This window comes from Fulmarus glacialis, unplaced genomic scaffold (genome assembly GCF_000690835.1).
Source record: "Fulmarus glacialis isolate BGI_N327 unplaced genomic scaffold, ASM69083v1 scaffold33273, whole genome shotgun sequence".
Taxonomy (NCBI): Eukaryota; Metazoa; Chordata; class Aves; order Procellariiformes; family Procellariidae; genus Fulmarus; species Fulmarus glacialis.
In genome coordinates, this window is record NW_009201612.1 from 12156 (window position 1) to 25261 (window position 13106).

Sequence of the window (13106 nt, forward strand, 5' to 3'; positions counted from 1 at the left end):
GGGGGAGGTCTTGGTGCAACCTCAGTATCTTAGCAGGACTGAATGACAAGAGCACTTAGGGCTGCTCTGGCAATTGTCCACCTGCTGCTGTCTACAAGTGAGGCTTCTTGGCACAGCCCAGTGTGGATAACTGCATTCCTGTTTATTCCATTGTGTGTGCTGCAAAGGCAAAACTGAAAGTGTCCTGCCAATGTTTTTTGTCCCCAGGATGAAAGCGTCACGCAGCTGGGACAGGAGCTTGCCCAGAAGCTGGGACTGAGGGTTCGAAAAGCATACAAAAGACCTCAGGTATGACTTTTTTTTTCTTAGAGACTATTCTTTGGCTCTAGCAAAGACACACGTACACTACCCTGTGATCCCTCTAGCAGGCCGCTGGCTACCCTCCTTGTTCTGACCCTCTGACTCACTTTGCCTTGACCCACTTCTGACCCTATTACTGCTCTGTGTCTACTGCTAGGATATTTCCTGTGCCCTCAGCTAAGCTGGGCAGAGCTGGGCTGGTGCTGCAGGAGAGGTTTCCAATGCACTGGGAGCCTGTGTTTTTGGGAGGAGAGGGACATGTGTCCTGATCCCAAAGGAGGTTTTGCATCACAGTCCTTTCCCTGTTATGGGATGAGAAGGGTGGGATCCTCTGCTGCATCAGAGGCATGTCTGGTTTTGTAGTGCATTGGGTCATGAGGGGTTCTTGCCCCATATCATAGGGGCATACACCTTCTTCATGGTGGGGGAAAGGCTTGTGCTTTGGGAAAATGACAAGTACGCATCTGGTCAGATGCTAGGAAAGAAGGCAGCAAAAAGCAAATCGTGGGTCCAATAAATTGACCCCACTGTCTAAATCCGTAAGTGGCTCTAAAAGAAAGTGCTGCCGTAACTGGAGTACTGTTGGTACTTAAATGTATACCCTGGGATGGAGCTAGAGGGCGTTAGGCCACTGCTAGCACTCTTGGATAAAGCTGCCTTGGTCACGTAAAATCCCAGGATGCGTTTTCAGGAGTAGGGAACATTAGCTAGTAGTCGAGGCTTACATTCGCATCCTCAGCCCCGTGCACAGTGGTGTGTTAAATAGCCACTATGTTCCACCTCCAGATGGGCACCTTTGCAGTATGCGGTGAAGCGATTGGTGGGCATCCAATTTGCAGAGAGCTTTTAGAGTAAATTTGGCTGTAGCATCTTATTCCTCTCCCTGACCAACCTCACATGTGTGATTGGCCTACCCCCCACAAAACACTCAGTGTTGTGGCAGCTCTCAACCCTCTGAAATGATTCTGTCTCAAAGAAAGGGAAGTTTTACGCAGAAATATTTTTTGTAGCTGCTCACTGTGTTGACCTTGCCACCTTTTTGCTGCTGTCATGTTACTCAGCTGTGATGGGCTTAAACCACCTGTATGTTAGAAAATATAAAAATTAAAAACTCAAAATGCTGCTTCTTATTTGAAATTTAGTGATCAGTATTTTGAAAACACCTTGCTATCTCTTGTGTTGATTTCCAGCTTTCATTCCAGTGCTGTAATGTCTTCCTGAAGTAGTAATTTCTTAATGAAAAGACAAAAACTTCTGTTCCTCAGGGAAGTTTTTTCTTCCTGATTGTTTGTTGGATATTGGGTGTTTTGCACTGAGGTGTCCAGAACAAATATATGTCCCTTTCAGTGTTCAGAAAACGGTACCCTTGTGTCACAGTGGTATGCCTTTTGGGGTGGCTTTCATTTTACGGGCAGTGCCTGGAAGGAAACCGTATTGTAACCCAGCTTTACCTAGTTTACAAGCATTCATGGGCTGTCTTTGTTCTAAGACCTCTCTCTTCCTTGCAGCAGGAATCACTACTCAGTAATGGCACGTCAATCAATTTGTCAAACCAGGTAGAGTTTGCATCCTGTGGTTCTTACTGTTCATGGATTGTGCTACTAGAATGCTTTGCAGTTTTATTTACATGCAAATTTATAGCTGTCTTTTAGGAGTTAAATGTATTAATTAGTGTTTTCTGCTTTTAAGGAATATTGCCAAGGGAATTAATTTCTTTGAAAATATTTCTAGTGACAATGTTTTTGATGTCAGTAATTAGATCACTGAAGATGGTTATTTTTCTTAGTTATTGTGAATGTTTGCTTTCTCTTGCATTGTAAATAAGTTTCAGTTTTCAAGTTTTTACATAGTTAGGGCAACACTAAGTAAAAATTGGAAGGTGGAACTGCTGAAGAAACATACAAAATCAAATTATGCAATGTACTGAGCAAGGTGCATACATGGTTTATGTATTCTTTGTATTGTCCTGTCACCTGGGAGATCCAGCTTGGACAGGGCACAGTACAAATACTAAGCTAAAATGTAAGAAATTGCTGATTTCCTTGTTCCACCACTGGCCAAAAAAAACCCGCAAACGCTTGCTGGTTTTACAGGCTGTTTGGTACTTCACACTACTCCTAAAAGCAAACAAATTGTAAAACTGTAAAAATTGGCATTTTGTACAACAAGATGGGATACTGAAGAATTAGTTTACTTCCCACCGTTCAGTGACTTGCTTTCACATCTTTCTAGGACAGCCAGTCAGCTTTCTTTAATAGTTGTGCCTAGCTTTTCATTAGAAAATCTTTCCTTTTGCAAGAAAATAGTGCAAAAATTAGAATTTGCAGAAACTATTGCAGTAGATGCAGTATCTCAAAAGTAATGCTTTACTTGTGCCTTTTTGAGTTTAAGCTGAAGGCACACGTACTTACCTCTGTTTATGTTTCTGTAAAATACGGGCTCATTTTATTCCTTGCCTGGAGCTCCAAGTCAGCAGTTCTCTGGGCGGAAACCGTCTCCTGTTTTGAGTTTGCTGTAAAAGTTTGTGGTTGTTAGATTGCAAAATATGTGAAGTAAGAAAAGGAACGTTGTGTAAGACTAGGCTAATCGGATCTCACAGTGCATGGGGCTGACCGATTGACGTGTCCTGGGACTTGGGACACAGCGTTCTCATCCACACATGAAAAACCCTATTCTATGTACAGATTTGCTCACATGGTTGCATATTATGCAGGGCTGGTATTCCTTTGCAGCAATAGGGTTCGTCCACTGCTGGAGGTAAAAATGAATAGGCTCTTTGAATTAATGGCCTCTTAAAGTTTGTTGGTTTTACTGCTTTTGCACTGAAAGAGGCCATAAAAGAAAAGAAAGGGCCAGATGCATTTAGGAGTAGTAAAGGGTCTCATCTGTGTAGTGTGAATATCTTTTTAAAGATTCATTTCTGGTGATGTTTTTCTCTACCCTTTCCTACACCCTCTTTGCAGACCACTTCCAATGGATTGAGTTCAATAGATGACATTGAAACAGGTAAAGACATTTCTCTTCTCTGATTTTTGTGGCTTTGGTAAGGTATCTGAGCAGGCTGGCAGGCCTGGGAGGTTCATCGCCTTCATTTGTGTTTCTTCTGCACACTCCTGGCTTTGGTAACTAGGAGGAAGAAAAGGTGGTGGGAAGCAGCAGTGTTTTTCCTGCCGAAAAGCTTTTTGTTGAGGCCCAGTGAGGGACACGTCTGGGAATTAAAACGGTCTGCTGGGGTACACAGCTCTCTCCAGTTCTGCTTTCTTAAAGCTGGGCTTGGCAAAGCTTCTGAAACTCTGCTCCCAGCCAAAACAGTCCAGATAAAGTGAAGTTAAGGTTGTAGGCAGCTGTTTGTGCTCTGAGCATGTATAGTCCTCCAAGACATTAAGGTGGAGGAAATGAAAACAAAGGGGGTCGGGAGGGACCCAGGGAGAGCCGTGTTCATGGTTAGGCACCCAGGAGGAGCAGAAGGAGGGCTGTGGGGTTGTTTTTCTCGTGCTGGGAAACAAGTGACCTTAACTCTGCCCCTGTAGAAAGGCTTGCTACGTGCTTTGCCCTTTGTTGTGTGCTGGAGCATTGAACTTGCACCTCTGAGCACATCAGTCTTTGTTGCTTTGAAAGGTAGCTCTGTGTGTGAAGGTAAGTGTGAAGACTTACCACTGCAAGTAGCAATTACTCTTTTCATAGAAAGAAACTAATTTCACTGTTAGGGTGCTTTGGTGTCTATTTTGGAAAACATGTTAGTTCTCTGTTGAAGGCCAGTTCAGTAACTGAATGCTACGTGCAATTATGAGACCCAGTTCTGTGAATTAAGGAGAGTTTTTTGCATTATCTTGCTGTGCTAAAATGAACTGGACTCCTACTGCAGAGGAAAGAAGCATCCAGTAAGCTCTTTATCTAATCAGGATTTGGTGTAAGAGCAGCATGCCACCTTTGCTGCAGTTTAGGCAGAGAGAACCTTTACTGCTAGGAAATCTTTTCAAAAGCACTGAAATTACATGTTATCCCATTGCCCGGAGAGTGGTGTGCCACCAGGAGGGCTGTGGGTGCTGGGTACCTCGAGAGTTTCAGATTCAAAGCTTTTTTAGCAAGGCTTTTTTTTGCTTTTGTTTTGTTTTGTTTTGTTTTGTTTTTAAGATGCAAACTCCTGAAGCCCCTTCCTCCATGCTTTTCTTGAAGTCATCTGATTAACTCAGCCCTGCCCTGCACAGATCATGGCTCAGATCTGGCTCAGCATGGCCTTTGGCCAGCTAATGCACTAGGGAACCACTGCTGTTTCTGGAAGCGGAGCTAGAAACAGGGCTTTTAAAAGCACTGTACTTGCCCCTCTGGGACAGGCAAGTGTATGGCCAGAGAAGCTACCAGGTGGGGGGCATGGTATGAGAGACTTGGTTGGGAGGAGCGGGTGGACAAGACCCTCATTGAGCTTATAATAATAATACATGGGGTTTAGTGTCATGGCAGTGGCAAAAATCAGAGGGAGGCAGGTGTGGGCCTGTGATCTGCTCATCAAAGAAGGCTGTTTTATTTTTTTAAAATGGAGCAAACATTAGGTGAATGCAGGAGGTGCATGAGCTTTCTGGAAGGAGAGTACATGAGATGTGGGTATGGTGGCTGGTGAGTGAGGTCAGCAGATGGGGTGTCCTGAGGAAACCAGGAATGGGAAAAGAGGGATAGGGGAAAAGATTGGACAGAGGGGGAGAGGAGAAAGGGCCTGAAGGGGTTTGGGTGGTCAGGGAGTGGGGAGCAGACATCTCCCTTCTGCCCTTTGCAAGTAGTGGAACCTGTTGGTCCCTGCTCTTCTCCTCACCCTTCACATGCACTGAGCTGTGGGGAGTTCCATATCGTTCTCTGCCTTTTGGTCATGGGTTCAGCTTTTCAGGGTTTTGGGCCTCTTAGGGAGTGTGATGGCCTCTTTCCGCTGCTTCCCAGTCTGAGTGGGAACCAGAGGGCCTCTTTCATTCCTCAGAGAAGGTCTAAACTTCTGGATCCTTTGGGCCCCTGTCATTGTGATCCCTTTTGCTCCCTTCTGCACGTGTCCCTGGCCCTTCCAGCATGTCCTAAACTTCTTGTTGGTCCCTGGAGGGATCTTGGCAGTACTCCAGATTTAAACATCTGAAAAACGGGAAGGCACAAGCTGTCCCTTTGCACTGAGGGAAATCTGGCCGAGCTACCAGCAATGAGGCCAGCACCCAGAGAAGCTGGATGGCTGGCTTCCGAGTGCGGCTGGGGGGCCCATGCCAAAGGGACATGAGCTGAGAGAAGTCATCACAAAGGGGGCATGTGGCTGGAGCTGAGCCTGATCTGAGGGGCAACTGCAAAACTAAGGACATTTACAGCCTTCCTTCGAGCCGCTGCCTGTGGGGAATGTGTCCAGCTGCAGCGCTGAAAACCTGTATTGGATCCCATAAGGTACAACATGTGCTTTGCTTTGATCACATGCATGAGGTTGTGGAGAGGGACCTGTGTCTGTCTCTTGCTGCTTTCCCTGCCTTTTGTCACGGCTCGGCCTCCGGTGCCTTGCACAGCGACCTCGGCTGTGGTCCATCCACATGGACCACTCGCAACAAATGACGGAGGAAAGGTTGCAGGCGGGGGTGGTGTGCTTCTGGTGGGGTTAGAGATAAAGGGGCTTCTCTGTGTGTGTCATCTCTGCAGTCGTTTTGTTCAGGACTTGGGGATTTGCAGGAACTGCTGATTTGCTGAACTCTCCAAGAAGGGCACCAACACAGTTCTCGGTCAGTGATTGTGCGGTGTAGAGGTTAGCAACATGGCTTACTCGCCCAGTCCCAGTTAGAAAGGGATGGCTGAGTTCTTGTGGGGGCTGAGTGAGCAGAGCTTGTACAGACAGGATGCAGCATTTCTTGCTGGATCAAGATTTGTGTCTCGGAAGCTTGTCTAGTTTCTTTCCCGTTCTTATCAGTCTTTCTGATAAAAGCTATTGTCTCTCCGTCCAAACTTTGCCTTGCTTATAGCCTTAGACTGTCATAGCTACAGTGCAGCCACTTCTATGTGGATGGAGAAGGTAGCATCTTTGTCTTATTTCTTTTCTTTTATTCCAGGACATCTGTACAGGGGCAGAATTAAGGTAGTTTGGGTGCTTGGTTTGAGAACTGTAAATGTAACGCTGCATTTTCCGCATTTCTAACATTTGAATTTCTTTTTTTTTTAACCTTTAATTTTTTTGAGAATAAAATGCTCTTCTGTGAAGAATATGCTTGTAACCTTAACTTCACTTAACAGAGGTTTATATTGCATGATGGGAACGTCTTACCGTTTCAGTAATGTACTGGAGAGGCAAGGAAGCCTTAGGGAATATAACTGCCTCTCTCCTGCCCCAACCCTGGCTCACACAAGTTCCCAAGGGGATGTTTGCGGCTGAGGTGTTGAGGGGGAGTGTGGACAGGACAGCAACCTCCCACCTGTGGACATCAGGAAGCACTCAAGAGCAGGGAATTTATTTGGGTAAAGACAGCTGAGTGAGTCTGATGGGGTTTTTTGGGGACACATTGTTAGCACAACCTGGTCTGAGCACCTCATCTCTGACTCTCTTCCCAGCAGGACCTTGTGTTTTTTATCTTCTGCTATTTAGGATGCCTGAGGTTTTAGAGAGGTTGTGTGCATAAGCAGGCTTTCAGCTGCGATATCGAAGCTCCAAGGAGTAGAGAAGGCAGTGATCTGTGCCAGATGGATTAGTGAGGAACATTAAAGAAAACACCAGGTGGTGGGTTATAGAGAAATTGGATTATGTGCCCCTGGCCTTTAGTCCTGGCCACAGTGAATTCAGTAACTGCCTAGCCACAGGTTTTGTGTTGTTCCTGGTTACTGTACGTGCTTGCCAAATCCTGGCAGTCAGTCTGTGCACTGGACCTTAAATCGTATGTCAGCTATCGGTGAGCCATTGGAGACTGGGAACAAAAATGAAAGGGCAAGGACTCTTCAGACCAGAGCCCCTCCTCTCAGAAAATTGGCATACTTGGTTTTTGTGATTTAATGGAGTTGTACAATATTGTTTTTGCCAGGCTGTGCTCTGCTTGCCCCCTGCAAGAGGCCCTCCTGGGTGACTGGCTCTGTTTCTCCCTCACCACAGACTGCTCTATGGACCTGCAGTGCCTCCCAGCTCCTGTGGCCACCTCCATCCCTGTGAGCGAGGGGCTGGCCCCTTTGTCCTCTGACTCAGATGCAAAGGGCTTGCCGACCTCGCTCCCTGCTGCCAGCTTGCTCCCATCGCCAGACTGCGTGTCCCTGCCAGTGCCTGAGAGCGTGGAGGACTTCACAGATGGGGACATCATTGGGGAAGAACTGGACTCCCTCCTGGACTCCCTCGCCGAAGGGTCACCATACCCTCTAGTAAGAGTGGGCGCTGCATGGGTCCCCTGCTTCTTGTTCCAAATAGGTCCTTGGAGCATGTGGATATGCATGCTGCCTCTCTCTCTCTTTCTGTCACTTTTTCTGCCTAGCTCTTCCTCTGGCAAAACTCATTCATTCTTTCTTTTATTTCTGCAACTGGCTTGTAAGTATCTAAAGAGCCCACCTCCAAGCCTGCTTTGCTGTATGCAACTTCATGGAGCTGCCCCTCAAAAGGTACCCAAGATAGCCTTCCCCTCCCATCACCTTCCCTCTGGCCTCTGGTGTCCATAGAGTTGAAGCAGGCCTGAGGGTAGAAATAAGTGCTGAAGCGGGAATGATGGATGTATTTTATACAGTGGGCGTGCTCTAATCTCCTTCCATTTTGTGCAGGCTGCACTCAGCCCAAGCTCTTTGAACAGGTCTGGGAGCTGTGGAGACAATCTGTATTGATACTTATGTTGGATTTTAGTTGCCAGTGTTGCTGATGTTATGCAAGCCAACTTGGGTCTGGAAGCGATATAATCGTGTTCATGCAGGATGCCTCTCTAGCCAAAAAGCTCTGATGAGAGGTGCCACGAGTAATGGCCATTACCCTGACCTTGGTGCTGTGTGTACTCAGCTGCACTGTTTCTCAACCTGAGCTGGTTTAAGTGTCCAGCACAGGGCTCTGCCTTGCATACTGATGAGCTCAGGTAGCCCGACACCTCCTCAGGGACCTCGGTCCAGACTGTGTGTGGTGTAGATAGATTGGAAGGTCTGTGGGAAGTCTGCAGGCGGATGGAGCTGCCAGGTATCCTTTTGCTTCAGATAATACAGCATGCACTTGAGTGGGAGCCTGTTGCTCTTTGTGTTCACTCATTCTCTGTTCCTCGTTCCTAATGTGCTGTTTATCCTCCCCCTTCCTGATTCCCCAAAGTCTCTGGTCCAGGGCACCATTCCTACCAACCTGCCAACGGAGATGCCCCAGCTGATCCCTGTGTTTCCGGGGGGAACTCCGCTGCTGCCCCCTGTCGTGACAGCCAGCATCCCTGTCTCCACCCCGCTGCCGCCTGCTTCCTTCGGCCTGGTGATGGATCCCACCAAGCAGCTCTCCTCCTCCTCTGTCCTGGATGCCTTCGAGGCCCCGCCGGGAGGAAGTGGCGGGGGCCCCCCTCATTACGCCGGCGTCCCCGGGTTCCTTCGAGGCCCCGCCGGGAGGAAGTGGCGTGTCCGCCTTAGATTCGCTGGATTCCCTGGATCTGCTCCCCTACACAGACTCACGGCTTGATGCCCTGGACTCCTTTGGGACAAGCAGAGGGTCGCTGGATGCCTTGGATTCCTTTGCCGTTGGTAGGTGTGGCGCTGATGGGGTTTTGTGCTGCTTTACCTGTGAATGCGTGCCAAAATTATTTCCTTCAGTGCTGAGGATATCTGTCATATAGCTCTGTCTGATGGTGCTGCAGAATGGGAGTACAAATGTAGAATGTCTTGGACAGAGCAGCTGAATATGTCTAGCTCAGGAGTAATGAGAAAGGCTATAGGTGTGTGTAATCCCAGAGGATGTGTGTGAAATCTCAGAGGAGAAAGGAACACAGAGGTGTATAATGATGAGCGATGAGATTTAAACCTGGCTAGGTGTCCGGGACACCTCTCTTGGCAGAATTTGCTAGGCTATAACATGATTCCTCCACCCTCCCCAATGGTTTGTTGACATTTTGGACCAAATGAGCAAAATCCTGGTGACTGTTTTAGATGATATAGGACCTTGTTGCGCTGGGCAGAATGGTAGAGGCCACGGTAGGCCTCTCCCATCTCTGGATTCAGGGCAGTGAATGTCCTGTTGAATGGGGCACTGCACTCTCACGTCGCAAGGAGCAAAGCTGTGGAGGATGGTGGCAAAGAGTAGGTCCCCTCCTGTCCCGGGAGGGAGGGCAGGCTGCTTCTTGGCTAACTTGTCCCCAGTATTGCAGCAAAAGTGTTTGGAGAAGAGCTGACATCCAGTCAGCACGTCAACACTCAGCTTCACCTCAGCATTGGGCTACCTTGGAGTTGCCACCTTGGGAATGCCAGCACTCAGCAACATAGAGTTGGGTTCAGTAGGGTTTGGGGAACAAGGCCTTTCCTGGAGTTTTTCCAAGACTTAGGTGGTTTGGGGAAAAAGTACTAAAATAAAGAAAATGGATTTAATAAGCATTTGTTTGTCTTTTTGTGAGCAGAACTGCCTCTGAAAGTGAAATGATTGTTTTTGTTTTGTGGGGCTTTTTTCCCCTTCTTTTGCCCAGAAGAAACTAGCCCTCAGGAACTGTGTCACCCACCTGGCAGCCAAAAACCATCTCCCGTGGTGAGTGAGCCGCTCCCCCATGCTGATGTTCCAAGGTGCTCTGGAGCCAAGGTAGTAGTGACTTGGGTGATGTAGGTAATTTGGGCCCCTCTTCTTAACCTGCCCCAGTGAGTGTTGCCTCCCATGTTGTGGCAAGGCAGGTAAAGATTTCCCCAGAGTCAGTAGGAAGATGTTTGTTCCATCTTCATTTTTGTCTGCAACTCTGCATATTGCCAAGGTAAACATGGTGTGACCTAGGTTGTAGGCTCAGCAGGGGATCATGGAGGCCAGTGTCCCACTATATCTGGCAGCCACATAACACTGAAGGATGGGGCGGAGTAAGCCAGCTTTGTCTTAAAACTAGTGAGGTTCTTTGCTCCTCTCTGCCCCTGTCAGGAGGCTTTTCCAGATACACTGTCCTGCCCCTGTCCCATGTCTCCAGTCTTGGAGGAAAAGGGGAGGATTATCTGTGGTTAGCAAGTTTGGAACAAGAATTATTCTTCAGTTCCTGGTGTCCTGCTATCCCTTTTACTTCAGTGTGGAGCCAAGTCTCTGTCCTCATATTAATCTGCTCCTTGAAGACTCACTGATAAGTGGTTTGTTTTTTTCCCGGGTTGGGATAGGGTTGATTTGAGAGTCTTCAAAAGCAGAGTTGGTCATGATGGAAGGAATGGGAAGGAGTGAGGGGGGCATTTTGTTCTGTGGCTCATGATAGAAAACTGAGGTCCCTTACCAAGAGAGAAAGAGGCCCATCTTTGAAGTGAACATACTATGCTGTTTGTTATCTTTGAAAAGGTTGTCTGCAGCTCTTTTGGAAATGTAGTTTCAGATGTGAACATTTCGATGAGAGAGAAAATGAGGAAGGTTTTTGAGACTGGAATGGGGCAAGGGATTAGAGAGGTTTCTTACCCGTGTGGTTGCAGAGCTGAGAAGAGAGGTACGTGTGTTTCCGCTCAGGTCAGCCTTGGTGGAGTGAGTCACCCAGCTGTGCCCAAGGTCACCGAGCACCTGCTGTCCCAGCCGGAACCAGTAATGCCCAACACAGCCCTGCTGGTGAAGAACCCCCTGGCATCCACTCACGTCTTCAAACAAGCCTGCCATATCTGCTACCCCAAAACAGGTGATGCGTTTGCTCTGCCACCCAGAGCGCTAGGCTGGGCTAGGGTTTGCCTTACCCTGGGCTGATGGGGTTATTCTCTCCTGCAGGGCCCAAGGCTGGTGATTACACCTATCGGGAAGGCTTGGAACACAAGTGCAAGCGGGACATCCTGCTGGGCAGGCTGAAGAACTCGGAAGACAAGACCTGGAAGAGGATCCGTCCTCGCCCAACCAAAACCAACTTTGTAGGATCTTATTACCTGTGCAAAGGTGATCTGGAGGGGATAGGGCTGTCGGTGGCTGGGAAGGGGCTGTATGCTGCGTGCCAGGGGAGGTTGGGAGGGGACTTCCAGTTGGTATCACCTGCTCTCTTTGGGGTCTTCCTGTGCCATCAGTAGCCCATGGACTGGGAGGCTCAGTACAATGAAAGGCAATGAGCTCCTGTGCTGTGAAGAGCAGGCAGCTTTTAAAGCGGTGAAGCAGAAGAGCTGCAAAGGCATAGTGAGGTGCTGTGCACAGCCAAGTGCTCAGAGCTGCCCTGTTGACATGGGCTTTGCTGAGAACCTGCCTCCTGTACATGTGCCTGCATTAGTCCCATCCCACCCAGCAGCTCCATGGCAGGGCTGTGGCTCTGCCTAGGGAAGAGCTCTCTCTGCCTGCTCCTTTGCTCCAGTCCGTCCCTCCGTACATGCAGGCAATATGACCGGACTGGTCACTGACGCAGTGTTATTACAAAGTACCTAATAAGTTGGGGAGGTTGCAAGAGCCAAGATAACAGGGGCAGTGTTATTACAAAGTACCTAATGAGGTGGGGAGGTTGCAAGAGCCAAGATAACAGGGCTCCTTAGTACTGGGCCACTAGGAGAACTTAATCTGGATTGGCTTTAAAAGGGGTTGGTTAAATCGTGGTCTGTCCCTGGCCAGGCACTGAATTAAAGCAGGCCTCCATTTTGAGATGGTTTCCACAACAGGTGGCATTACTTGAGATTGTCACCGTTAAGTAGTTTGCATTAACTTTCCTGAATATCTTGGTATAGTCAAACTTGGGGGGAGATGTCTTTTCTTTTTTCTTTAACTCTGTGTTTTCTTGCTTTCAGCTCCTTGTGAGGTGTGGGCAGTGGGAGGAGACGAGAGAGAGTTTAGTTTCTGACTGGGCCGCCCTCCCTGTGTGGTGGTGTGTGCTGTTTGTTGCTTTGTAGATATGCTTAACAAGCAGGACTGTAAGTACGGGGATAACTGCACCTTCGCGTACCACCAGGAAGAGATCGACGTGTGGACGGAGGAGAGGAAGGGGACCCTCAACCGTGACCTCCTCTTTGACCCGCTAGGTGGGATCAAGCAGAGCAGCCTCACCATTGCCAAGCTTCTCAAAGAACATCAGGGCATCTTCACCTTCCTCTGTGAGGTACAGAGCTGGCGGGAGGGAGCAGGCACCCTTCATCGTCTCCTCAGTATGTATCTGGACCATTGGTATGTTGATAGTTGCCATCACGGAAAGATGGTGAGATGACTTGCACAACTGGAGTGCTGCAATGGATGGCTATAAACTCTTCAGAAGGGATAGCCATGAAAGGAGAGGTGGTGTATAGCCCTGTATGTTAGGGAGTGTTTTTATTGTCGAGAGCTTAATGATGGTGATGATAGAGTTGAGTGTTTATGGGTAAGAATCAGGGGGAAGGCCAACAAGGCAGATATCATGGTGGGAGTCTGTTATTGACCACCCAACCAGGACAAAGGGGCAGACAAAATATTCTATAAGCAGCTGGGAGAAGTCTCACAGTCACTAGGCCTTGTTCTTGTGGGGGACTTCAACTTACCAGATGTCTGCTGGAAATACAATATAGCTGAGAGGAAACAGTCTAGGAAGGTTCCTGGAGTGTGTGGAAGATAACTTCCTGACGCAGCTGGTGAGAGAGCCAACCAGGGAAGGCACTCCGCTGGACCTGTTGTTTGTGAACAGAGAAGGACTTGTGGGTGATGTGATGGTTGGAGGCCGTCTTGGGCATAGCGATCACGAAATGATAGAGTTTTTGATTCTTGGAGAGATAAGGAGCGGGGTTCA

General features: G+C 48.2%; 1 protein-coding gene across 1 annotated transcript in view; it reads left to right on the top strand.

Moving 5' to 3' along the window:
- LOC104074030 (zinc finger CCCH domain-containing protein 7B-like) overlaps nt 1-12449 on the top strand; it is a gene marked incomplete at its 3' end in the record, with an annotated part of 19228 nt that extends 6779 nt beyond the window's left edge. Inside the window, exons 5-14 of the mRNA XM_009573998.1 lie at nt 208-288; nt 1812-1856; nt 3264-3306; nt 7388-7647; nt 8564-8767; nt 8832-8976; nt 9909-9967; nt 10904-11066; nt 11153-11314; nt 12244-12449. Of these exons, the coding sequence (XP_009572293.1) occupies nt 208-288; nt 1812-1856; nt 3264-3306; nt 7388-7647; nt 8564-8767; nt 8832-8976; nt 9909-9967; nt 10904-11066; nt 11153-11314; nt 12244-12449 (1368 nt within the window). The remainder of the gene's footprint in view (nt 1-207; nt 289-1811; nt 1857-3263; nt 3307-7387; nt 7648-8563; nt 8768-8831; nt 8977-9908; nt 9968-10903; nt 11067-11152; nt 11315-12243) is intronic.
- Nucleotides 12450-13106: the final 657 nt, after the last annotated feature.